This window comes from Lepidochelys kempii, chromosome 7 (assembly GCF_965140265.1).
Source record: "Lepidochelys kempii isolate rLepKem1 chromosome 7, rLepKem1.hap2, whole genome shotgun sequence".
Lineage (NCBI taxonomy): Eukaryota > Metazoa > Chordata > Testudines > Cheloniidae > Lepidochelys > Lepidochelys kempii.
Window position 1 is genome coordinate 103763894 of NC_133262.1, and position 27047 is coordinate 103790940.

General features: G+C 39.8%; 1 protein-coding gene across 4 annotated transcripts in view; it reads left to right on the forward strand.

Moving 5' to 3' along the window:
- The window catches only part of ADAM12 (ADAM metallopeptidase domain 12), a 353132-nt gene that overhangs the window by 268377 nt on the left and 57708 nt on the right, over positions 1 to 27047 (forward strand). For all 4 annotated transcript variants that reach the window (XM_073354062.1, XM_073354060.1, XM_073354063.1 and 1 more), the window contains 3 exons: positions 660 to 829; positions 2660 to 2744; positions 9090 to 9238. In XM_073354062.1, coding sequence (XP_073210163.1) covers positions 660 to 829; positions 2660 to 2744; positions 9090 to 9238 — 404 coding nt within the window. The remainder of the gene's footprint in view (positions 1 to 659; positions 830 to 2659; positions 2745 to 9089; positions 9239 to 27047) is intronic.

A 27047-nucleotide genomic window follows, 5' to 3' on the forward strand; every position in this document is an offset into this window, starting at 1 on the left:
CATAACACTGCTAGAATGGTTGCTGCCTACTAGGTATTCTCCATACTAGACTTATTTTCCTAAAATTTCCTGCCATTGCTGGCACTAGTGCAAGTTTATCAATGGTCATTGATATTAGAACCACTTTGTCATCTAGACCTGCTTTGAGCAGGATTAGATGGCTCTGGCAACTGACATTTTAGTTACAAGTCTTTACTAGCACTCCCACCAGTTGTGCTGCACTGGTGGTAGCAACAAAGGGAAATTTTAGGGGTCACTTGGACTTGCAATGAATTTGTTTGGAATTTTATTGGGTGTGGAAGCCATTGCCCTGTTGCACCTTTTAGGAAAGTACCAACCCTGGCCAGGACATGGAGATTTTACCACGAGGCCTGCCGAGAGTTTTAATGTTTTTCCTGAACATTTCCTAGATAGTTAGCCATGGTCAGATCTTTCTCTGGGTCAAGGCAAATGTTCTATCTGATGCCAGTGATTTCAGGTGTTCATTTATGTGGAGAGACATTGTACCATCCTCTTTCATCCTAAGAGAAAAGGTTTTTTCTGGGACCAAATAGATTTCTGGGAGGATTGTGTGAACATTATGATTTTGTTAACATGCATTGATTTAACACATTCCTCTAAAACAGAATATAGAAAGATTCATTTGTTTGCCTCACTAGTTCTACAGGCCATTAAATATTCGAGTAGCCCTGGTTGGAGTGGAGGTGTGGAATGACATGGATAAATGCTCTATAACACAAGACCCCTTCACCAGCCTCCATGAGTTTCTGGATTGGAGAAAGCTGAAACTACTACCTCGTAAACCCCATGACAATGCACAACTAGTGAGGTATAGCCAGCAGTGTATTTAATATTTGCATGACTATTAGCTCGGGTTTCCAGGAACTGAGAAAAATCACACAAAGTTCTGTTACTTTTTTTTTTTCTTAAAATGTTTGGGTGATTGTGTTTTTGAAAGGAAAAAGCAGCCCTCCATCCTCACAAGCTCACAATTTCTTCCCAGGACGCTGCATTGGTGTGGGAAGATGCTATGTCCGCTTCCTCACACAGTTCTGCAAAAAACTATTACTCATGGGTCTCCTCTGAGCAGCGTCTGTGTAGAATTGTGCCTAGGGCACAGTCACACAAACACTTACTCACGTGCCTAATGTTAAGCATGTGAGTAATCTCACTGAAGTTAATGGGACCACTTACATGCTTACAATTAAGCTTGTGTGTAAATGTTCGCAGGACTGGTGCCTAGTTTTATCCATTTTAACAGACAAGAGTCTTGATCCAAAGCCTGTTGAACTCAATTAAAGACTTCTCTTATTTGTTATTAATTATTATTATGTTATTATTGTAGCACCAAGAAGCCCTAGTCATGGATCAGGACCCTACTGTCCCAGGCACTGTACAAACACAGAACAAAAAGACATTTCCCTGTCCCCACAGACCTAGATTGAGATTGGCATGTTCATTTTTACAGTAGAACCTTGATTTTATAAACACCAGTCTTGTGAAGGACCAGTTATACTAACCATTTTTGCAGATGGAAAAAAATATCCCATAACAAAAGTGTTGTCTACAAAGAACAAGCTGATATCCCTTCACATTCCATTGCCTTCAATGCATTGGAAGTTGCTTTGTAAGTGGTCTGAAAGACATAAGAAAGTGATGCAGTCCACTATTCCTCAACTTATGCACCATTCCTATTGTAATTTTGAGATGTTCAATTTTATGAACTTTTCAATCTTTAAGAACTCCTCAGTTCATAGTGTAAGGATTCTACTGTATTTGTGACCTAAATAAAGTGAGAAACCTGTCATTGTATAGCTTAACAAAGAGAGGCAAAGTGGATGAGATAATATCCTGGGACCTACACGGCTACAACAACACTGCAAAAATTATATGGCTTAGATTGATTTATTTTCTACAGGCAAGTGTTCGTAGGTATAATTACAAAATCTTCCACTGGTCACAATGACAATCAGATCAAGAAAGTATATTTTTATAGAGAATATTTATACTTGACCAGAGCTAGTATATGTTTTCTCTTAATTATTTTAATTCAGTAGACAATAATAAGTTGAAAGATCAAACGTTCACTGTGCAATGACTCTTAGAAATTAAAACAAAAATGTATTGAGACATTCAGTATCTTACTTAAAGTACAGGAGGAGGTCTTCCAAATTGTTGCAATATCATTCATTGCTCTGTAAATACAAAAATATTTCAGTTGGATTAATAAATTTTAGGGTACACTTTATAGCGAATACATTATAAATTTGCACTGTGTTGTACTGACACTTGCATGAGCTGCAAGCATGTCTATATGCATTTCCCAAGTTAAATAGCAATGGCAGTTTTCAATTGTTGGCATGGTTGTAATATATTGTATTCCAAAAAAAAAAAAAAAAAATCCTACTGCAGCAGAAACTCCAGAGGATGCTCAAATGCATCTTTCTTATAGCAGGGATTCTGTCATTGTCAGTTCCACAGATTTGCATGACTAATTTCTGATCCTCATTGTTTTCAACTTTCAATGTCTGGAGCTGGCATTTTGAAAGTGGGATTGTTGCCTAAGATTGGCAGGAAAAAGAAGTTATAAAATATTAGGATTCTCTCATTTTGTATTAAATGGTGATTATGTGGTTTGTCTTCCTCTCCCCTCCTTCAGTGGGGTGTACTTCCAAGGGACTACCATCGGCATGGCACCTATAATGAGCATGTGCACTGCAGAGCAATCTGGAGGAGTTGTTATGGTAAGTATGGGGAGCACAAAAGTTGAATTTGGTCCATCTTGTGCAAAAAGTTTTCATGTTATATAATACTGTATCTTGTCATGGAAAGTCTGCTTTTTAATACTGTTTTCAATCTAAACTCTTGCTTTGTCTATATCTACATACAGTGTATGTGTAATTGTTTTAAGTATCATATTTCCTAGTGAATGAAATAATACCTTGCATTAAAATATAGTTAAGCATCTTTATAGAAATCCTTGAAATCAGTGGGAGTATTCACAGGGTTCTGAGCATTTTCAAGATTAGGATCAAAATGCGCAAGTTTGCTGTGCACATATGGATATCAGTGCTATGTGCAATGAAAGCCTCTCATAAATCTTTGATAAGAAATAACATTTTGAAATACTGCATTTACCATGTACCAAGGACATACATTTACAAAGCCTCCAGTGTAATAGTTTATTTTCCGTGTTTCTAATAAAGTGGTTTTACTGTAATTGTCAGACTTCAAGCACAATCTACACTAGCAACAGTGGCAGCATTCATGTTAACTACATTTCTCTCACAAAGGGTATTACTGTTGCTTTTGTTGTCAGCGTCCAGCCATGTGACTAATACACATAATCTATGAGTTAGAACATTTTGGCCTTTATCAGAACTTGTCACTGGTGATAAATGCAACATAATTACATGTCCAAATAAAGAAAAGATGCACTGAAACCAATATAAACATTGAAATTCTGACTTATGCTAAAAGAAAAGGAGTACTTGTGGCACCTTCGAGACTAACAAATTTATTTGAGCATAAGCTTTCGTGAGCTACAGCTCACTTCATCAGATGCATCTCTAAGGTGCCACAAGTACTCCTTTTCTTTTTGCAGATGCAGACTAACACGGCTGCTACTCTGAAACCTGACTTAAGCTAGCTACTCAGCTCATAACATCCCCTGTTGTGTTGAGTTATTTAAGGATCTTAAAATAAAATATTGTTTTATTTACCATGCTTGGCATATACAGCAGGTTCTGGACTGGCATAAAGAACTATTGTTGATTTCACTGAAAGTTACATGCATTGAAAGTCCTCAAAATATTGTATAGTAGGAGCTGTTAACCTGGAGGACCATCCACAGTAGAATTCCTTGATTTCTTCCTTTTAAACTATCTCACACCCAGTATTCCTATACTGTGTTACTTTGTATTTTAATGCAAAGTTTTACCTTGTTCACTACAAAAGTTCACTCTATAAACAAAAACTAAATTACTTTATTCAACTGGTCATATTACAAAAATGAATGTCTCTTTAAAATGTTTTCGGGGTTATGGATATTAGGCTGATAAATAATGCTTTATGTTTTCTAGAACTATACAAAGAGCTCTAGAAACCATGGGCCAGCTTGTGCAGCTTTATTCACATTGAGTAGTTCCCTACTTCTTAAGAAGTCCCATTGAAATAAATGGAAGCACTTAAGGCCTTACATAATGTAATGCTTGCACAATCTTGGCCCTAAGTGCTTTTCTAATTTTTTAGCTAAATCTTTCTGAAAAACAGACAGTTGACCCAAAACAAAACAAAAACCTACAACCAAACCAAATCACAAGCACTGAAATTTAATTCCTGTATAAAAATGAAATACACAAAAAACAACACTTCAGAAAGAAGGATATGTAGGTGAATTAATCACTGGTTTCTAACCCTAGAGTCTACAGCGCTCAAACCCTCCAACACATGGCACATATTCATGTACATGCTCTTCAAAATGCTACACACCCTACTCCAAAAGAGCTCCCACCACTCTGGAAGTGCATTTCTAAGCACAGAGGTGGTGGAAGTCACTATATACCAAATAATCTGTGAATATCAAAAGGGGGAAGGATCACAGAATCCTAGGATTGGAAGGGACCTCGAGAGGTCATCTAGTCCAGTCCCTTGAACTCATGGCAAGACTAGGTATTATCTAGACCATCCGTGACAGGTGTTTGTCTAACCTGCTCTTAAAAATCTCCAATGATGGAGATTCCATAACCTCCCTAGGCAATTTATTCCAGTGTTTAACCATCCTGACAGTTAGGAAGTTTCATCCAATCTAAACCTCCCTTGCTGCAATTTAAGTCCATTGCTTCTTGTCCTATCCTCAGAGGTTAAGAAGAACAATTTTTCTCCTTCTTCCTTGTTAACAACCTTTTATGTACTTGAAAATTGTTATCATGTCTCCTCTCAGTCTTCCCTTTTCCAGACTGAACAAACCCAATTTTTTCAATCTTCCCTCATAGGTCATGTTTTCTAGACCTTTAATCATTTTTGTTGCTCTTCTCTGGACTTTCTCCAATTTGTCCACATCTTTCCTGAAATGTGGCACCCAGAACTGGACACAATACTCTACCTGAGGCCTCAGCAGCATGGAGTAGAGCAGAAGCATTATTTCTCGTGTCTTGCTTACAACAACTCCTGCTCATATATCCCAGAATGATGTTCACTTTTTTTGCAACAGTGTTACACTGTTGACTCATATTTAGCTCGTGGTCCTCTGTGACACCCAGATCCCTTTCCACAGTACTCCTTCCTTGGCAGTCATTTCCCATTTTGTATGTGTGCAATTGATTGTTCCTTCCTAAGTGCAGTGCTTTGCATTTGTTCTTATTGAATTTCATCCTATTTACTTCAGACCATCTCTCCAGTTTGTCCAGATCATTTTGAATTTTAATCCTATCCTCCAAAGCACTTGCAACCCCTCCCAGTTTGATATCATCTGCAAACTTTGTAAGTGTCCTCTCTCTGCCATTCACTAAATCATTGATGAAGATATTGAACAGAACCAGACCCAGAACCGATCCCTGAGGGACACCACTCATTATGCCCTTCCAGCATGACTGTGAACCACTGATAACTACTCTCTGGGAATGGTTTTCCAACTAGTTACGCACCCATCTTATAGTAGCTCCATCTAGGTTACATTTCCCTAGTTTGTTTCTGAGAAGGTCACGCGAGGCAGGATCAAAAGCTTTACTAAAGTCAAGATCTTCCGTTTTCCACCATCCACAAGGCTTGTTACCCTGTCAAAGAAAGTTATTATCCTTGTCTGGTCTGATTTTTCTGTCTGCACTCTTATTCAAATCTAATATCTAATCTATCTTGGTTCTTTTATCATGCCTCTCTGAGCACCTGTCCTGCTATATACATTCTAGGTGGTTTGATTCTCTTTGTGATAAATGAGGCTCATATTTTCCATGAATATTAATGCAAGTTAAGTGTAAAGGTAAAATGTTGCTTTCTTGCTCAGACATATTCTGCTGCACACATTCAGGCAAAAACTTTTTACTCTCATGGGAGGTTAGCTTTAGTGAGAAGTACAGAACTGAGCCACTGAGATTTATTTAACTTAAGAAACACCTCAGTGGAAAGTGTTTTTTTGTAAATGTCCCAGTTTACAACTTAATGAGCCTGCCTGGAGTTAGTTCTAGGACTGAGGTGCTAGTTTGCAGCAGCATTAGACAAAGTTATTCTATTATTAATGTTCAAGCTGAATCTCAGTGGAATGCAGCAGAGTTCAGTTGAAAGCAACTGCATATTTGGTATAACAGCCTATAACGTGTTCAACAGGAGAAGATTTCCTGTTTGGCGATTGTGAAACTGTTTGCTAATGACTTTTACTACTGAACTTAACTTAAAAAAATGTAGAGGAATAAATCAAAGCCTCATTCCTTGTAAGTCTATTCATTTCTCAAGTGCTGCTGAGCTTAAATGGTCTTGCTATCAAACTGGGCATATTACTGTTTGTTTGGATAGTCTTAATTTATGCTGTCTTCCAATAACCTCTTTTGCTGAGACATCACATTCTTTGTCTTTAAAAACCCACTCTAGAAACCTGATAGCATTCAGAGTGATCCAAGCAAGTAATGAGAACCGCATGTGCTGTAATAATTACATTTCCGATCATTTCTTGCTCTAATTTTGTCATGGACTGTGCAAATCATTATTTTAAAAATTATTATCTTAGGAGATGTTGAAATAAGAAGAATCTCACTGTTTGTGCAGAGAAATGGCTGTGAGCATGAAAGTAACAGCTGTAATAGGGTTGCCCCTTACTGAGAACCCCCTCGTGGTGAGGGGTCACTCTTCAGAACCCTGCCTCTGTTTCCCCTTATTGAGGGCCTCTTACACAGGCTCTCCACACTTTTTCTGTGGTCAAAGAACCCCTCCTTGCAAGTCTGGGTTTATTCACAGAAAATAATTCAAAATGAAATTCAAACTCCCAAATTGACATCCAACAGACAAATGTTTCTCTTCCTACTCCTAGGCCTCCCGGCCTGGAGAACTTTTGCACTCTCTCCCCTGCTTGCTCAGGGTCTCTCCTGACTTAACAGGCTACTCCCAGCCCTTCCTGGCTAGAGTCTGTCCCAAAACCCAACAATCTCTACTCTCCCTGAACATCTCCCCCATCTTCACTGCAGCTTCCAGCTGCTCTTTATAGGAGAAACACCTGATCCCTCTCTAGCGGGGCTCATGCTCTAATCAGAGCTGGCTTAGCCACAGGGTTTCCAGCTCATGAGGCAAGCCACCCTGTTACAGGCTCAGTTTATTGTCTCTCTAAATTGTTCAGGATTTGAAGAAAGTTCTAAATGTTGAACACATCTAAAAGTGAATGCGGCTGCTACAGATCCCTAATTTAAAGGCATGACTTTCTGTGCTGCTTTGTTAAAATGTGGGGGACATTACATCATTGTCCTGTCAATCCGCAGCCCTGTTTTACTTTTGGTTCTTCTGTGTAGTCAGGTGTAATTACAGCTATTGATTAAATATTTGGGAAATTCAGTGCATGCACCCACAGAGATCAATCAAACTAGATATTAAGACATCTTGGTGTGTAACTATGTGTCATGAGAGAACATTTTTTTAAAACATTATAAATGTACATGTGCACACTGCAGTTTGCCATAATAACAACAAAAAAATTGCTGTTCAGCTTCCCCGAAAACATCCATTTTAAAATACGATACACACACAGCTCAAGCATAAGTGGAATTTTAGAAACAACATTTTTGTATTAAATATTGCAAGATTCAGGAGATCCTGAAATGAGAGCACTTTGTGATTGTTTGTTTTGAAGATAAAATTCCTTGAATTTACTCCATGAGCCAAATAACAGTGGCCATTTGTCGTCTGAAATGATTACATTCTTTTTTCAAATGTGTTTTCTACTTGAGAATTGATTGATTTACTTAAAATATTAGAGAGTTGAAAAAGGAATCTATAAAATCTAAAACAAATAATTTATTAAGGGTTTCTCTTATATAAGGCTGAAATTTTAGACACTTTTTTGCCTTTCACTTTTTTTTAGTCCTAAGGCTGGCTAAGACAATAACAGAAGTTATTTAAGCTGAATATATTCATTTATGCTTTTAAAACAGGCAGCAGTACATACTAATTCCATTTACTGACTGATAAAACGTAAATCATGCATTTCTATTACATGTTTTATGCCTTTTGGGAGAGTTTTTATAAGAAAGATGGTTTTTTTCCCAAGGAAAGTGATTGATGTCATACAGAGCTTTTATGGAAAGATCTCTTTTATTCACGGCCAGGCCAAAACATTAATCTGATCAGTAGCCCCTAATCAAACCACACAGTGCATTTCTCAGAAACATTTGTTTGGGAAAACAACATTCCCACAAGGATCAATGCCAATGTTTCTATTTTTTTACTTTTTCACCAAGTAAAACACTTACAGGAATTAACTAGAGGCCACGTGAGGACTGTGTCTTTTTTACTTTTTTAATTAAAAATGAGGTCCTGTAAAATGGTTGCTTGAGCTCACAGCTGCTATAATTTCTGCTTCAGCTTCGTAGTGGATGTTAGAGACAAAGTCAAACCTCTTCACTGCACTGTGGGGATTGAGCTCCTAAAGTGCAGGATGTCCTGCCCTCTTTCACCCATTCCCTTCTCTTATGCCACTGCCATCCCCATCCTTTAGGACATGTGCAAATCATTTTCTGCTGTTAATGCAATATCCAAATTCTTGGACATAAAATGAGCAGGGGTTACGAGAGAATTTCTAGCTGTAGAAGAGAGACTACGAAGATAGTCAAAGCTGCCTCAGCTATCTGAATGCGTAGTTGCCATGAGGAATTGAGTGTCCCGATGCCACAGGCTACTTTGATAATCCCAACCTAAATGGCTTGTTGAGGGAAGAGGGGATGCTGATAATTTGTAATTTTATCCATTTAACAGCAATCGAGTAGCTGCAATTATAATGGAGAGGCTTATAAAACAATTTAGGATACTGAGGATGGATCCATAGCAAACATGTATTCTTTTATCCATCATTCCTTCTTGTACATGGGCTTCACAATTCATTTTTTTTCTTTGAGGATCATTCAGACAGCCCTCTTGGTGCAGCAGTAACCCTGGCTCATGAGCTGGGCCACAACTTTGGGATGAATCATGATACGCTGGAGAGGGGCTGTACCTGCAAAGCATCTACTGATAAAGGTGGCTGTATCATGAACCCCTCTACTGGGTAAGTGCAAATATTAGTTAGCGTTAGTTGGTGGGGAGGAAATTATGCTGTAGTTTGTTATCTTGGGAAGCTTTTGAGCAAAAGTTTACACAGTGAGGCCAGTCAAAGCTTCCCACAAAAATCCCTCCAGAAGTAGAAACAATAAAACTTGTTAGTAGAGCAAAATTTGCCATGTTGAGTTCTCTGGTGTGGAAGAGAGAAAAACGCCATAAGAAGCAATGAATTGTTTGTCATTTTGAACAACCCCTGTTATAATACAGTGCAGGCGTTTGTATCAGAACTTCCAATGCTGTTATCTTGCCAGTGTGACATCACAAACAATCATAAGGGTAAATGACCAGAATAAAGCCCATGACCAAAATTAGTATGTAGGAAATAAAGTGCTAGGTTTTCTGTTATTTCACTTTTGGTGAAGTTCATTCCTGTGCAGATCAGCACAAGCATGATGCACCACATAAGTCCCAACTTCACCCTGTTTTGAAGAAGTCTGAAATGGGATGTGAATGCTTTGTAGGCTTTGCATGGGGTGAGGGATGAACTTTGCTCTTATTTTTTGCAACTATACCAGCATGAGCTGTGAACAAATCAGATCTCATAAGCTAAGCAGAGTCAGGCCTATTCACTATTTGGATGGGAGTCTTCCGAGGGGAAAAACAAGGCAATCTAGGAAGTTATGGTGACGAATCAATAGGTGACGCTCTTCTTTCTGAGTCAATACTGAGTGGATACTCAAGCATGGTATTAGGAGGCTGCTGCTGACAGCCTGACCTTTTATGGACATTAAAGATACAATGGTGTTTTCTAAAAGAGGTCTTGGACTTCAGGCCCAGTTCACTAATTTCAGTCTGTTCTACAATATTAGAAACTGAAACACACCACCTTGGATGTGCATATGTTGTGTCATCCATATTACGTATACATGGGCTTTTTTGTATATTTTACTCTGTCAGTTACGAAGCTTTTCAGTCTTAGGATTTGTGAACATGCTCAGGGCTCTTTCGTCTCTGCTGGTGCAGTGACTGCATGTTTCTTGGAAAGGAGGTAGGAGAGGAGAGGGAGTGTCATGCAGGAGAGCTCCCTGCTGATCAGCCAAACAGCAGCTTTGGCATCTGCTTCAAAGGCAAACTGTCATTCGTGTTAAGAAAAGAAAAAGGTGCTGGCCAGTGGCCAGTCATAGCAAGCTAGGGGACAAACAATGAAAAGAGATTGGTGTGTTTGTGGGGGAAAGTGAGCGATTTCTAAAGTTTGCATAAGAAAAATAGCTTGGCTTTTCTAAAACGATAGGTAATAAATATCCTTGCAGAATTCTGTTCAGCAGCACATCACAGCTATTACACAGACTAGAAAAACAAACTGAAATTGGTAACTTGACCACAAGGAATGGTAATGTGATTGGTAACTCCTGACTTCATATCAGCAATGGGCAGACAGATTTTATATCTTAGTGCCTGAATGATATACACAACCTTTAACCATCAGCCGAATTCGTACTTGTGCACCTGGTCACCCCACAGCTTCAGAAGAAACCACAAGAGGGCCCTGCGGGAGGAAACCTCATGAAGTTTTCCCCAAGTTATTCTGTCAGTTTGCCCTACCTCTGTGGATTAGGAAGCAGTGCTATGCACAGAATTCCGTAAATCCGCACAAAACCCCTGTGTCTCTACATTGGCTCTGCAGCTGTCTGCCCCTATGGGCTCGCTGACAGCTCAGGTCCATTAACTGCTAGGGTTTCCCCTAGCAACCACAAGTTCTGGGCCTCACCTGCCCTCAATGATGGTTCACCCAAAACAGAGCCGGTTGGGAAACAGTTAACATAGCCTCAAGCTGCATTAGCTTTTCACTGGCTTTTATGCTTCTCCCCATCCACCTCCTGGCCCTCCATGGATCTCCAACCTCTGAAGGGCTCTCCTTGGGGGTCTGTTCAGAGGGAGACTATGGGAGGTTGAAAATTAGAGAAGAGCCAGATTATTTAAACTACTAAAACCTTCTTTTTTTATTCATCCAGCTTCTTTCATTTGTTTTTCCCAGGATGCATGATAAGCACTCAGTGAAGTGAAAGGTCTCTTTAGACACCATATAACCATGCTATGACATGATAAAAGGTCAGGTCACGGACCATGTAGAGAATAGGTGTCTCAGAGCCACCTTTCTGCAACCCTAATCTTGAGGCCATCCAGAGGCTAGTTTCTCCAACCATACTTCAGTTCTAAATTATGCCAGCAACGATGGCCAACCAGACATGGATCACAACCCCCTTTCCTCCATGCTTCTCCGAGGAGCTGGCCCAAAGGCTTTTAATAGTAATAACATTCTGATTTCTAAGTCCCTGGAGGACTAAGTGCATGTTTCTAAAACAAGGCATTTTGGAGTTAGGAGAGAGAGGAGGAAAATTGAGAACAATTGTCAGAAACCAAAGTACACACAAACTCAACCCTAGGAAGAGATGTGACATTCAGAAATCCGAGCGGAAACGGTTTACTTTTTCCCTGGAAGGCCCAGTCACATTGGTGACCTGCCGAAAGATTGATGTCTTGGCAAGATCTGTGAGGGGCACTACAGTGAAGTTCCAGAAAAAATCATCTTAGTAGCTGGCTATGACTAAAAAGGACCACACCACTGTTTTTAGTCTTTGGGATGGGAGTACTACCCATTGTCTCTACCTTGGTTTCTTGCTTGCCCACCTGGCACTTTTTCGGGATTTACTGTGAGATTGACCTCATGGAGGACTGCAGTATTGCAGCCAGATTTTAGAGGTGAATAAGCCACTCTTGGCGGTAGACCACAACATCATCTAGAAATGCCACTGCATAACAATGGTGAGATCGTAATACCTGCTCTATCAACTTCTGGAAGATGGCTGGGCCCCATGTAACCCAAAGTCATGGTGGAAAGTGGACAAAGTGGAACAAGCCTATTGAGATAGCAAAAGTTGTGTTTTCCTGAGAGTGAGGAGGAAAGAGGAATCTGCCAGATCTAAGAGGAATTTGGTCAGATCTAAAATAGTAATATATGGGGTCTGGCTAAGACACTCTAGTAAATCATTCACCCGCAGCATAGGGAAGATATCAAAGCAGGAAATGGCATTTACCTGTCTGAAGTCCACACAGAAACAGATGCCTCCCTAGAGTTTCAGGAGCAGGACTAAACGATTCCTTGATTACCCCCAGTCTCAACATTAATTCAACTTCCCGAATCAGTACCTTCTTTACCCCTTATGATATTCAGTAGGATTTCTGTGCCAGCTTGGCTCCTCTTACTATAAGGGAAGTCCACCCTTGTAGCAATGAGAATATGTCCTTAAATACCTTCCGGAGTTTATCCATTTTCCCTCACTGTGCCATAGTTAGCTGCAGCCCTAGAGCTACATTCTCAACACTCACAGGTTCAGGAATCTGGGTCCTAAATCCTCCGCACCATCCTCTGAGGGAATGAAAACACCCTGCTGAGCCCTCCAGGGTTTTTGCAAATTAATATGAAAAATATGTCTTTGTTTTTATTTGTCTGGGCACTGCACCTTATAGTCTACAGGCCCAAACGACCAGAGTGCCTTACCACTTAGCCAGGAGCTTGCTCCAGGGAGATCAGTTTCTTTTGGTGAAAGGTTATTGACTTACAATGGGAATTTTTAGCCTCTGTCTTTACCTTCAAGCTTAACTACGAAGTAGCTGCTGCCTGTCTGTAATAAACATTCCAGGAGATATACTTTGCACTCTTATAAAAGAATTCGAACAATATTTTGTTAGTCTAAAATTACCAATCTGAATATTTACCAAAATATATAATCTCTGGGACTATTCTTATATGTAGGTTACTCGCTGAACCCTGAAATGTTTGCAGGCTTGGAAGCTAAGAGTGTGATCAGTTCAGAAAATGCTAGGTGAATGTTCCCTACCTGGAAAACATTCTTGGAACAGTAGAAACATCAAAAGAAAGAGGATATAAAGAAGCCCCAATACATAGGCAGTCTCTGCTTCCAGTATATGTATTCTCTTCCCATCCATGCCCCCTAATTTCTGTTAGTTTAAGCAGGGTGTTACAAAACTATAAAAGAAGAAAAAACTCCCTCAGGTTGAGATTAAGCTTTAAAATAGGATCAGCCCTGAAGAAGTCTTTATTCAAGATCTATAAAGGGTCGGAAAAACATAGGTTGGAATGGACAGGCTCCTGCAGCCTTAATTTTGTAGTCACTAATGTGGTTCTGTAATGAAGGAAAACGTTTTGAGGTTTTTTCATTTTAAAGTGATTTCATTAATTATTGCCATCTTCTTTCTTTGAAGAATTTAACATTAAAAACTTGTCTTGGAAATTATTACTTAGTGGAAGCAGCCTCCTGGGATCAGGAACCTAAACTCTGTTGGATCTATCCATTAATGAGGTTCCTGTAGCTTTTAGTCTTAAAAGGTACCTGAAAGACGTGTATGCCACTTTTGTATGGGCAAGAAATGCTTTAAAGAGTCAAACACTTTAGCAAAGTATATTTGGCATAATATTTCATATAGAATTATGGATCAAAAGAGCAACATGGTCTCTCTGCTGCTCCAGAGATTCAAATATCATCTAGCAAAAACATACATCCCAGTACAAGAGTGGGGCTTTTGTGATAAATAAATTGTATCAACAAAAAAGTGTTTAATAAGGCACAATTTCCTTTCTAAGCTTGTCTTTTAATTATACTTTTTTTGCCTCTTTTAGTTCTTTTGAATTTAAACTCTTTTTGAGAGAGGAAGAATGGTGAAAAGCCCACATGTCAGATCTAGAGTCTTAATGAGTGCTGGACATAACAAGAATGAGCTGGAGCCAAAGGCATAGAACTAACTGTGGGGCCATTCTTGTATTCCATGTACATTTTATCTTCTTAACTTTAATCCCAGAGGCATAAGTATCAGTTTGAAGAGAAAAGCATTTTATTGTTCATATTCCTTGATGTGTCTGTGTTTGGCCTTATGCAGCAGACCCACCTTTCTCCTTGATACAGAAGGAGGGGGTCACTGTGGTAACATTTCAATGACAAAAGGGGGGGGTCTAAAAAGTGGCCGCCTTCGAGGCTATGATCCAGTCCTCTTCGTGTTCTGCTGTAGAAGAGGTAAAGATCTCCTTAAAGTCTGCCCCCCAGCCCACCGTGTACTTTATTTCCTATCCAAGTAACTTTACGACAAAATAAGTCCTATTCTCCTAGAAATGTCTTGAGCATCAAGAATAAGGCATAAACAGCCTTTACAGCTGGCAAAGAAAGCTGGCATGCACAGCAAACTAGCCACTTCAGCAATCTGTATTAACCTTACTGCATTCCTGCATTCACCACAGAGCGTACAGGTGGGAATTGAGAACCTTCATGCAGCTGATTAATACATAAGAACGGCCATACTGGGTCAGACCAAAGGTCCATCTAACCCAGTAACCTGTCTTCCCACAGTGGCCAATGCCAGGTGCCCCAGAGGGAATAAACAGAACAGGTAATCATCAAGTGATCCTTCCCCTGTCGCCCATTCGCAGCTTCTGGCAAACATGCTAGGGACACCATCCCTGCCCATTCTGGCTAATAGCCATTGATGGACCTATCCTTCATGAATATAACTAGTTCTTTTTTTAACCATGTTATAATCTTGGCCTTCACAACATCCTCTGGCAAAGAGTTCCATAGGTTGACTGTGCATTATGTGAAGAAATACTTCCTTTTGTTTGTTTTAAACCTGCTGCCTATTAATTTTCATTTGGTGGCCCTTAGTTCTTGTGTTATGAGAAGGAGTAAATAACACTTCCTTATTTACTTTCTTCACACCAGTCATGATTTTATAGACCTCAATCATATCCCCCCTGAGTTGTCTCTTCAAAGCTGAAAAGTCCCACTCTTACTAGTCTCTTCTCATATGGAAGCCGTTCCATACCCCTAATCATTTTTGTTGCCCTTTTCTGAACCTTTTCCAATTCCAATACATCTTTTTTGAGATGGGGTGACCACATCAGCCCACAGTATTCGAGATGTGGGCGTACCATGGATTTATATAGAGGCAACATGATATTTTCTATCTTATTATCTATCCCTTTCTTAATGATTCCCAACATTCTGTTCACTTTTTTGACTGCCGCTGTACATTGAGTGGATGTTTTCAGAGAACTATCCACAATGACTCCAAGATCTCTTTCTTGAGTAGTAACAGCTAATTTAGCTCCCATAATTTTATATGTGTAGTTCAGATTATGTTTTCCCATGTGCATTACTTTGCATTTATCAACATTGAATTTCATCTGCAATTTTGTTCCCCAGTCACCCAGTTTTGAGAGATTCTTTTGTAGCTCTTTGCAGTCTGTCTGGGACTTAACTGTCTTGAGTAGTTTTGTATCATCTGCAAATTTTACCGCCTCACTGTTTGTCCCTTTTTCCAAATCATTTATGAATATGTTGAATAGGACTGGGCCCAGTACAGACCCCTGGGGGACACCACTATTTACCTCTCTCCATTCTGAAAACTGATCATTTATTACTACCCTTGTTTCCTATCTTTTAACCAGTTACCAATCCATGAGAAGACCTTCCCTCTTATCCCATGACATCTTATTTTGCTTAAGAGCCTTTGGTGAGGGACATTATCAAAGGCTTTCTGCAAATCTGAGTACCCTATATCCACTGGATCCCCTTGTCCACATGTTTGTTGACCCCCTCGAAGAATTCTAGTAGATTGGTGAGGCATGATTTCCCTTTACAAAAACTATGTTGACTCTTCCCCAACAAATTATGTTCATGTATGTGTCTTACAATTTTGTTCTTTATTATAATTTCAACCAGTTTGCCCAGTACTGAAGTCGGGCTTACTGGCCTGTAAATGCCGGGATCACCTATGGAGACCTTTTTAAAAATTGGCATCAGATTAGCTATCCTCCAGTCATATGGTACAGAAGCTGATTTAAATAATGGATTACAGAGTACAGTTAGTAGTTCTGCAGTTTCACATTTGAGTTCCTTCAGAACTCTTGGGTGAATACTATCTGGTCGTGGTAACTTATTACTATTTAGTTTATCAGTTTCATAGATTCATAGATACTAAGGTCAGAAGCGACCATTATGATCATCTAGTCTGACCTCCTGCACAACGCAGGCCACAGAATCTCACCCACCCACTCCTGCGAAAAACCTCACCTGTGTCTGATCTATTGAAGTCCTCAAATCGTGGTTTAAAGACTTCAAGGAGCAGAGAATCCTCCAGCAATTTGTACCTGCCCTGTACAATAGTAGCCACAGTGGGAGGAAAGAGTTGTGCTAGAGAATTTTCAGGGGAGCTACTGCCACTGTCTGGTGCTGAATCCTGAAAATCAATGAACCAAGTTTTAATCAGCTCCTCTGTGTTATGAGCTGAGCTTTACTTAATAAATAAATGCTAGGAAGTGACTCAGAGAAGAGCAATGAAGATGATCAGGAGGCTGGAGTGATTGGCTTGTGAGGAGGAGGAAGAGTTGAAGGGGGTATGTATATGTAGCCTGGCTAATGGGAAATAAGTGCACACCACACACCTATCTGAATGGTATAATGTCAAAGAGGTCCAGGGATGCTTTACGGTTGTACATAAGTGTATAGCAAGGAGAAAAAGATGAAATTAAGAAAGGGGGCAATCAATGAGCTGTATGCATCTATGGCTTTGTCTCCCAATGGGACTGCGTGAATCCCCAGATTTTGGAAATTTGAAGAAAAGAAAATGGGACAAAACACTGTTAAATATGCTGTAGGAAACAATTCTGCATTAGCAGGGAATTGGACTGGATATCCTTAACAGGCCTTTTCCCTCTTTCTGTTCCAGGCACTGTTCATGCCTGTGCCCATATGGAGGCCAATGTACTACCTAGGGTTGCACCACTAGGAAATAGCTGCCCCAGCCTCATTTCCCACCATGATGCTCCTCTGGCACACCCCTGCAGTGGGGGAGCACCTTTGAAGGGGGTAGAGAGTTAATTATGCCACCTGTGGGCAGTATAAAGTGGCAGTAGCAATACCGTGAATTTCTCTCCAAAAGTCTGATTCTTTATAGCTCATTTGCACCTTTACAGAGAGAATGTAAACTGGGTGGAAAATGCTACCTTTCTTATATGGTAACATTGTAAAGCCACTTGGTGTGGATCTAGATGACTACACAAGGTACAAGGAAGTGGAGACTCAGACACTATGATTCTCTGATGTCAGTATACTGTTGAGTGTTGGCTGGGCACATTGCTGTATTAAATGGGTTGTGGCCTAGGGAATCTGGTTACTTGTGCCGTGGTCATAAACTCAGTGAAGAAAAAAAGGAAAATGGAATTGGAACCAACTCTTCATTAACCTCTTGGCTATTGTCAATTAGTTTACAGGATTTTAGCAGGATTATTCCTCTCAGTAGGAAATGACTAATTTTGATTAATTGCCTTTCATCTCACTTTAATTATTGACTTTTGTGGGGGGGGAGGAGGACAAGAATATGGAGAATATGAAACAAGTTAGCACGCAGTAGAAATTCTACCTGAGGTTGGAAAAAATATGTTGATTGCACATTCATTTACTGCTGAGGTTTGGAGAAAACTTTTTAGAAAAATCATAAAAGCATCCCCCCCCATCATCAACACATTTTTAACTAAAATTGAAACCTTTTGCAGTTAGAAGAGAAAGAAAATGACTAAGGGGAAGGAGCAGATGGTGTAACCTGGACAAGATAAAAATATTACCTGGTTAGAATCTATTTAGCTACCCTCCCAAATTAATTTAATTGGCTCAGTCTCGATTTTGTTAAAAGAAAAAAGAAAGCTATCGAGGGATTCTTTAAAATGCTGTTTCAAAAGAGCATTACTTTTACAAAGTATGTTCTAATTTTCTCTAGGCACAATTGGATGTTCCTCACTCAGAGGTGGGGTACATTAGTTACAATTAAGGCTAAATAAAATTTTAACGTGAAAACATAATTGCATTTCTGTGTTGATACTGCCAGGTGTCCACAACTCCTTTTTTTTTTTTTTTTCCCATGAGAGGCTAAAAGAGACTTTGCTATGAAGATTTCATGAATACAGTTTCCCATTTGCAACATACTATCTGTGATTTCTTTATACCATCAACCCAATTGTCCAAGTTGTATTAGATCTAGAAAAATTTGCTCTGGCTTAGAAGTAGAGTTGTTTTGAAAATGTAACCCTTTTGTGCATTTTGAAAGAGTGGGATTTTTTTGTTTTGTTTTGTTTGTCAAGGGGCAGTTCCCATATGACTGAAAAACAGTTGAGTTAAGCTGCTATAGCACAGAGGGATCGCAATGCCTCTTTGAATGCCTTAACTTCGGTGTCCAAGTTTGAACATTGGGCCCTATATTATCTTTCTTTTTTACCATTAGTTGCATGTCTGTATTGCTGCTACTGAGGAGAAATTGGTTGTGGTTGATGTGCATACATCTAGCCTACATTCTAGCAAGCTGATTACTAGTGCAGTTTGTTGTAATGTTTTCTGGGCGCCTCTGACTTGCAATTTTTAATAATTTACTTTCACTTTTTTTTTCAAACCTTCCCACATTTTTACACTGATAATTCTCATACTTTTTGTTCTCTTTTTTTAAACTGGGTCATCCTATGCTTTTATTAAAAGCCAGATTTGAAAGTGCTCAATACCTGCCATTGGGGCCAGATTTGCAAAAGTTCTCTGAACCCAGTAGCTCCCATAATGACACTTAGGACCATATTTTCAAAAGAGCTCAGCACCCAACATGCACCTACTTTGCTGACCTTTTCTGGCCATTTATTTAGATTCTTAAATGGAAGGTGAGCCCTTTTGAAAATTCCAGCCATGGTCACTAAGGCTTCACATTGCTAATTATTACACTTGTTCTCTTAAAAACAATGCCATGGACCGTCTTAGTAATGTGAATTATAAAGGCTGCATGTCTGCCAGATGAACTATCTGAATGTCAAATTCACTGTCATTGTGTGAATTTCTTTTTGTTTTCTCTTTTTTCGATAATGTGTTGGGAGAGGGGTCTGTTCCCACCTCTTGTGTATTGCCTATTAGTGTTAATGAGTTTAAGAATGCATATCAAAGGAAGTCTGGTAATAATACAGATTTTATAACTCATCTAAATATATATTTGCATGATAAATGGTTGATTAAGGTCTCTGGAGGATCCATTCTGCTCAGTAGTGTCAAACCTCACAAAAGTTTAGGGAGCTTTGTTATTTTGTCATCTGTTTTTTGTTTTGCTTTTGTTTTTATGACTGACATAGATCAAAAGAAATTAAATCCAAAAAGTACACTAATAACAATAAAACATTTAAATTAAAACCCATTAACAACAATCTAGAAAAGCTTAAGCCTATGCTTAACCGTTATATATATTAGGTGTTCCAACACAATCCCATTTCTGAGCTGTGAAAACATTCTCTCTCATGAGATTTCCAGCAAGCTGGCTCCTGGTCTCAGCCAGATGTGCCATGAGAACAGTGTTTTGGCTTTGGTACCAATCTCAGCTTGAATCTGGAAGTAAAAAACCATTTATCCCAACACTACAGAAAAGTTTAAAAAAAAAAAAAAAAGTTGGTCTGAAGTTTAGTGCTAAAACAAGCAAAGAGTCATGATGGAAGTGGGACAGAGATCAGGGAGTATGGGGGTCGGTAGGGAGGATTTTTTATTTTATGCAAATTGATTCTCCCCTCCTTATTCCAGAGACCTTTTAGAACCTAGTCACCATAGGGCAAGTCAAACACTGAGTTAACTCTGAATTTCCTGACCTCCCTTGGATTGCTTTCAGTTGAACAGACTTTGCTTTGCATTTCTCAAACCTGCTGTTTACAGACTCATAGACTCTAAGGTCAGAAGGATGTTAAATTGCAGAGTCAGCGGACCCATCTGGAATGATATCTTTAACCATTTGAAGAAAATGAAATTATCTTGTAGATGTAAACAGACCCTAATTAAACTCTGGAGGTGTTTGTCTCCAGCCCAGTGCTAGCTGAGCTCTGCACAGAGGCAGACTTTATTTAAAAAAAAAAAAAAGTTGAATTACTGATGTAATAAATTGCTTGTGACAGAACTAGCTCTGTTTTGCCAGCAGTACAACTGCTTTTTTAAAAACCTAAGCAACATATCCTTATGCCCTAGTAATTTAGTGCATTGCATTCCAGTTCTTCCTTTAGTAGGAAACAACCATGAGATTACAGAACAGACATATGTCAGCATTTCATTTAGCTTCCAGAAAATCCCTGTGTGCAACTAGGAGACTATCAGTGCTCATGTGGCATCCTTTTTTAATAATTCAGATATATTATAGATACATTTAATTGTTTTGAGGGGGGAGAAAGATCACAGTTCAAGTGTTAGTAGCATTAGTTATAACAGGTTGTAAATTTTCCAGCCCTCCTCAGCAGTTTGTCACTATTAACAATTAAAACACAGTGCTGTGTTGTTGATATGTTTTTTTTAAACAGTTCAGTAGACAAAATTTGTGCCTCTAGAGACCCTAGTATGTTACTTTTGTGGTGCATTCCTGATCAGAACCAGATTTATCCAGAACCAGATCATATTCAGATTTACAGCAGCCATTTTCTAGAATTGCCTTGACATGGACAAACATTACTTTTCGAATGAAAACACATTTTATTTTGTACTAGTTGTTTACAAGAAATGTTTAAGAACAAATCATGTTGTCCACCTCATGAATATAACCTAGGGTGACAAGATAGCAAGTGTAAAAAATCAGAACTCTTTTTAACAGGGGATGGGGGGTTAAGTTGCGTATATAAGACAAAGCCCCTAATATCGGGACATTCCTGATAATTTAGGGACATCTGGTCACCCTAATGTAACCAAATCTGTACTGTTTTGCTAGCAGAGACACTTGTATGTAAGAGTATAACTACATTTTGTCTTGTGAATATAGTGTAAATACAGAATATAGCTCTGTTAGGAACACTTTTTCCCCTAGTGCTGTGACCCATATGAACAAATCATATAAAGAAAAGGAGTACTTGTGGCACCTTAGAGACTAACCAATTTATTTGAGCATGAGCTTTCATGAGCTACAGCTCACTTCATCGGATGCATACCGTGGAAACTGCAGAAGACATTATATACACACAGAGATCATGAAACAATACCTCCTCCCACCCCACTGTCCTGCTGGTAATAGCTTATCTAAAGTAATCATCAAGTTGGGCCATTTCCAGCACAAATCCAGGTTTTCTCACCTTCCGCCCCCCCCACCCCACACACACACATACAAACTCACTCTCCTGCTGGTAATAGCCCATCCAAAGTGACCACTCTCTTCACAATGTGTATGATAATCAAGGTGGGCCATTTCCTGGACAAATCCAGGTTCTCTCACTCCCTCACCCCCTCCAAAAACCACACACACAAACTCACTCTCCTGCTGGTAATAGCTTATCCAAAGTGACCACTCTCCCTACAATGTGCATGATAATCAAGGTGCGCCATTTCCAGCACAAATCCAGGTTTTCTCACCCTCCCCCCCCATACACACACAAATTCACTCTCCTGCTGGTAATAGCTTATCTAAAGACATTTCCATTTACCTTCGTCTTGGCTTTACATTTCATCAGTTGAACATTTCAGTCTGCAGGGGTAAATATGCAGTGAAGTACATGGAGAATTAAGCACACAATTTCTATTGTTAATTGGTTGATGAATGCCAAATTCCCTATGTGTCAGTGGATATTTACCCTAAAGGTTATATCCTAAGGTCACTTGAATGCTCCTTTGTTGGGCATATGCTGTATGCCCTGAATCACTTAAGGAGTTGATGTTGACTTGGATGTCTGAACCACTATAATTAAATGATGCTTAAGGCTGCATTTTTGCTACAGCTGTCGTGAGAATCAGAGTCCATCATGTCTGGGAGGGATGGGACAAAAACTTGAAAAATTTGAGAGAGATGTTTGTTTTACCCAAACAATTACAGCCTGCAAAGTAGCACAAGGGTCTTTTTCTTTTCTAATGGCAAAGTATTGTCGAACTCAGTGTGCACTTACAGTAGTTTACTAATTGCAGAAATGTGAGAGTTTTCCATTTCAGCTATTTAAATGGATGGTACAGAATAAAAATGACCTCCCCTTTTTGGACAAAACTACTGAGAATACAGTGGCAAAACAACTCTGGCATCCAATAGAATCCTCAGGTTTCCCTGATCTCTTTTACTGTGAAGACTGCACTAATCTTGGTCAGTAATATCCTCTTGGCAATGGATAAACGTCCAGGTGTGAAATCCTGGCTCCACTGAAGTCAATAACAAAACTCACCTTGTCTCCAGTGAGATCAAGATTTCACCCCAGGTGTCCATACAGATCCTCTTTAGATCTGTCAGCAGCATTGGATTCCTTTTGAATGCAAGGTTTTGTTGGCCTGCCTGAGGACCCTGATGGGATTGATCTCAACTGGGTTCACTCTTCTCCTCTTAAGGTACATCTGCACTGAAATGGGGAGGGTTGATTGTAGCATGTGTGGACATACCTAAACTAGCTTTGATCTAACTGCTCAAGTATGTACCCATGGTACTGGGCAGGCAGAGCTTGTCCATGCAGCCTCCCATTCTGCGCACACAGAGAGAGAGAGCTCACTCTGGAGGTAAGTTGGTTGCTGCTAACTTGACCCGGTCTCGTATCTCCTACTGCTGCTCTCTTATTTTCCCCTTCTTGATCTTCTCAAAAACTGTATGAAGTCATTTGCTAGTCAAATAACGTGCCTTCTTGGGGTCTGGTTTATTAAGAGAACATTGTAGTTCAAGTGTCAACTGAAAACAAGTCTTCCTTCTACTCTACAATTTGTTCAGCCCCTGGCTGGGCTCAAGAATTCCTTCCCAAAACCCAGGTCCTGCTGACTGGCATGTCCTCAAGCCTCTTCCTCTTAAGGCTTCTGTTCCTGTCTCTCACTGCAGGTAACTTCAACCAGGCTTTTTCATCTGCCTTGTGTTGAGATGTCCTTCCCCGGTCCTCTCTGTCCATAGATTTTCTTTAAATTCACAGCAGGTGTCAAGGTTCCTCCCCCACTCTGAACTCTAGGGTACAGATGTGGGGACCTGCATGAAAAACCTCCTAAGCTTATCTTTACCAGCTTAGGTCAAAACTTCCCCAAGGTACAAAATATTCCACCCGTCGTCCTTGGATTGGCCGCTACCACCACCAAACTAATACTGGTTACTGGGGAAGAGCTGTTTGGACACGTCTTTCCCCCCAAAATACTTCCCAAAACCTTGCACCCCACTTCCTGGACAAGGTTTGGTAAAAAGCCTCACCAATTTGCCTAGGTGACTACAGACCCAGACCCTTGGATCTTAAGAACAATGAACAATCCTCCCAACACTTGCACCCCCCCCTTTCCTGGGAAATGTTGGATAAAAAGCCTCACCAATTTGCATAGGTGACCACAGACCCAAACCCTTGGATCTGAGAACAATGAAAAAGCATTCAGTTTTCTTACGAGAAGACTTTTAATAAAAATAGAAGTAAATAGAAATAAAGAAATCCCCCCTGTAAAATCAGGATGGTAGATACCTTACAGGGTAATTAGATTCAAAACATAGAGAACCCCTCTAGGCAAAACCTTAAGTTACAAAAAAGATACACAGACAGAAATAGTTATTCTATTCAGCACAGTTCTTTTCTCAGCCATTTAAAGAAATCATAATCTAACACGTACCTAGTTAGATTACTTACTAAAAGTTCTAAGACTCCATTCCTGGTCTATCCCCGGCAAAGACAGAATATAGACAGACACACAGACCCTTTGTTTCTCTCCCTCCTCCCAGCTTTTGAAAGTATCTTGTCTCCTCATTGGTCATTTTGGTCAGGTGCCAGCGAGGTTACCTTTAGCTTCTTAACCCTTTACAGGTGAGAGGAGCTTTCCCCTGGCCAGGAGGGATTTCAAAGGGGTTTACCCTTCCCTTTATATTTATGACAGCAGGTCTCTCTCCTTCTCTTCACGGATGGAGCAGGTTCCCTCTTCAGGAAGTCCTGCCCCTTCCCTGTCCCCTCAGGCTATCAGATGATCAACTGATCCAAAGGCCAGGCTCAAGCCCAAAAACATCAACCAACCAGTCCTTTCTCAGGACTGAGTTTGAAGTAGCCCTCTCTTGCATTTGGTGCTATCAGTAGAATGTACATCTCTCTCTTTTAGGGACATTTGCTCAAGCTCAACCAGAAGAAATGGGCTTGATGCAGGAATTACTTAGAGAAATACTGTGGCTTCCCTTATGCAGACTAGATGGCCATAGTAATTTCTTCTGAACTTAACCCTTGAGTCTAACTAGCAACATCAATCAATCAACATCAGTCATCCGGCATGATCTTTGAAGTTTCCTATGCTTTTCAGAACCCAGTACTATTAGCAGTCTCTCACGTGGACCCACATATGGCATCTGCAGAGCAACATTCTACAGATGCAGTTGCCACAAGCCATTTCAATACCTCCTCTGTGATGTTGTGGGTATCATCCAGTTCACCTCTGAGTGCTTATTTGGAACACTGTGTTATGATGGGTTCAATGGTTTGGATGTTCTCACCGCAGTTGCACAAAGCGGAGCTTTGATTTTCAACTTGTGCATCAGGTAGCTGCATCTTCCAGGGTTTGTTCTGATGTAGTTCAGTGTGCTCCAAAATCTGCATGTCGGGTCAAAACCAGGAAGATGGCTTGGTGGGTCAGTAATAATGTGCTAATTTGGAATGGTAGATGAGGTTCAGACACTTTGGTCATTCCCTGGTCAGACACAGAGACATGAGCTGGTTGTGTGTGGCCCACAGTGGTTTTCGTGATTTCAGGTGTTGTTGAGGTACATTATCCATAACCTGCCAGAAGGGAAGTTCAGGGTAGTCTTTGGTATGTTTAAATTCTTGTGAATTAGCTATATCTTGATGGGTAGATGGAGGTTTGATGTTTGCTAATACAGAAACTCACGGTAGAGGTGTTGATTTTAAACTTCCCATGATGATTCACATGGTCTGGTGCAGCTGCCTGTCCACATGTTGATTATGGCAATTTCTTGTCCACACTAGTGCACAGTACTCTGCAACTGACTACACCCAGAGCCAAGGCCAGTATTCATAGGACAGAGCCATTGATCCTCAGCTTTTTTCCCCACTAACTTTTGAATAATTTGATGTGAGACTTCACTTTAGAGGCTACTTTCTTGAAGTGATCATGAAAGGTCAATGTGCGGTCAAGAATGACACCGAGATATGTTAGCTTTGGGTCATAACGCACAGTTTCACCACAAAACTCGATAGAATGTACTGTGCAATTCTAATGTCAAGGTGGAAAGCAGAGACTACCGATTTGTCCAGATTTGGTCTCAGGCACCATTTCTGGAAGCACTCCTCCATCATTTTAAGGTCAAAAGTAAGGGCCACTTCAAATTCTTTAAAGCTATGGGGCTGAGTTGCATAACTGCTAACAGCTAACAAAATAAGCTTTTAGCAGTGATACTACAGTATACACATAAAGGACTGGAAACAGGGAATGAATATATTTATGTTTGGGTATAAATTTCATGAATTTATTTTGGTTTGTTGGCAATTAACTGGGTTTGGTAATCCCACTGTTTGGCGATTCTACTGTATCATCCTGGGTCCATCCCTGATCAGCCTTTCTGGGGGCTGACGTAATCAATTAGTGATCCCCAGCTCCCTACATTCAATTTTGCCTTGGTACCCAATCTGCTCCCACTATCTGCTATTAAAAAATCATTTCCATAGTCCATCAAAGGACAAAACCACATTATAAATGTATTTTTTAAAAAGTCAGAGTCCTGAAATCATGTCATGAGCTAATGAAATTCCATCATCAGGCAATACAGACCTGGTACTTCTCTGAGACACTTGTAAGCCATTCCAGACAGGGTCCCTGTAATCTAACCAAAAAATCAGTAGGAAACAGAATGTAAGCTGTGTATTTTGAACAGCAGCATTAGTCATGTATCTTTATTCACTTATCACTTGCGGAGGATGTTCCGTTTTGTGCCACAAATTTAAACAGAGAATAATCTAGTTTCGCTTCTTATCTACAATTTCCTCAGATGCTGGTAATCACTACAGGGCACAATGTAACTACTACCATGTTTCTCCTTACCCTAGCATCACCATTGGTCTGGCCTTTTCATCCCTTTCTCTAGTATTTGTTCCCTCTTTATTTTTTTCTGTAGTCAGCATTGGATTAACATCAACTACTAAATAGTAAACTGTGTAACCTGAACTCTCAGCAATCTGGTAAATTTTTATTAATGTGGTAGCAGGCTAAAAGGAAACAGAGCAAATGATGAGTCAGAGGTGAATTCAAACTGATTATAGCTACTTTCCCTGGCTGTCTGGTTTCCAACAGGAAAAACAGTTGTTTAAGCACAATTCCCGTAGAGCTTTTGCAAGGCAGATAACTCCAGAATACAGTTAGAATACTGTCAAGATTGATAAATTGGTTAGTATTGCTTCACCTCCGGAATACAGGAATGAAAATCACAATAGGCCTCTCAACAAGAAAAAACTTTTCTGACTGTACATTTGTCAAAGTAAAAGTAACTTCTAATAATGTTTTACTTGGCAGTTTTGTGACTGCAAAAATATTAAGCCGTGAGAGTGTATACTGTACAAAACCATAAGTGTTGTTCCTCTGCCGAAAGTATTTTTCAGAATCATCGAACCATGTTTCATTACTACTTTCTACACTGAAGTCTTGCATTCAGCATTCTAAATCTGCCCTTCAGAATATTTCTGGTAGTTAAATTCTCACCCTGAGTATTTCAGCAGAGGACAAATCTACCAGAGGTTCTGGCAATCCAGTCTAGGCACCTGAGGTGAATATTATTTGAATGTAGAC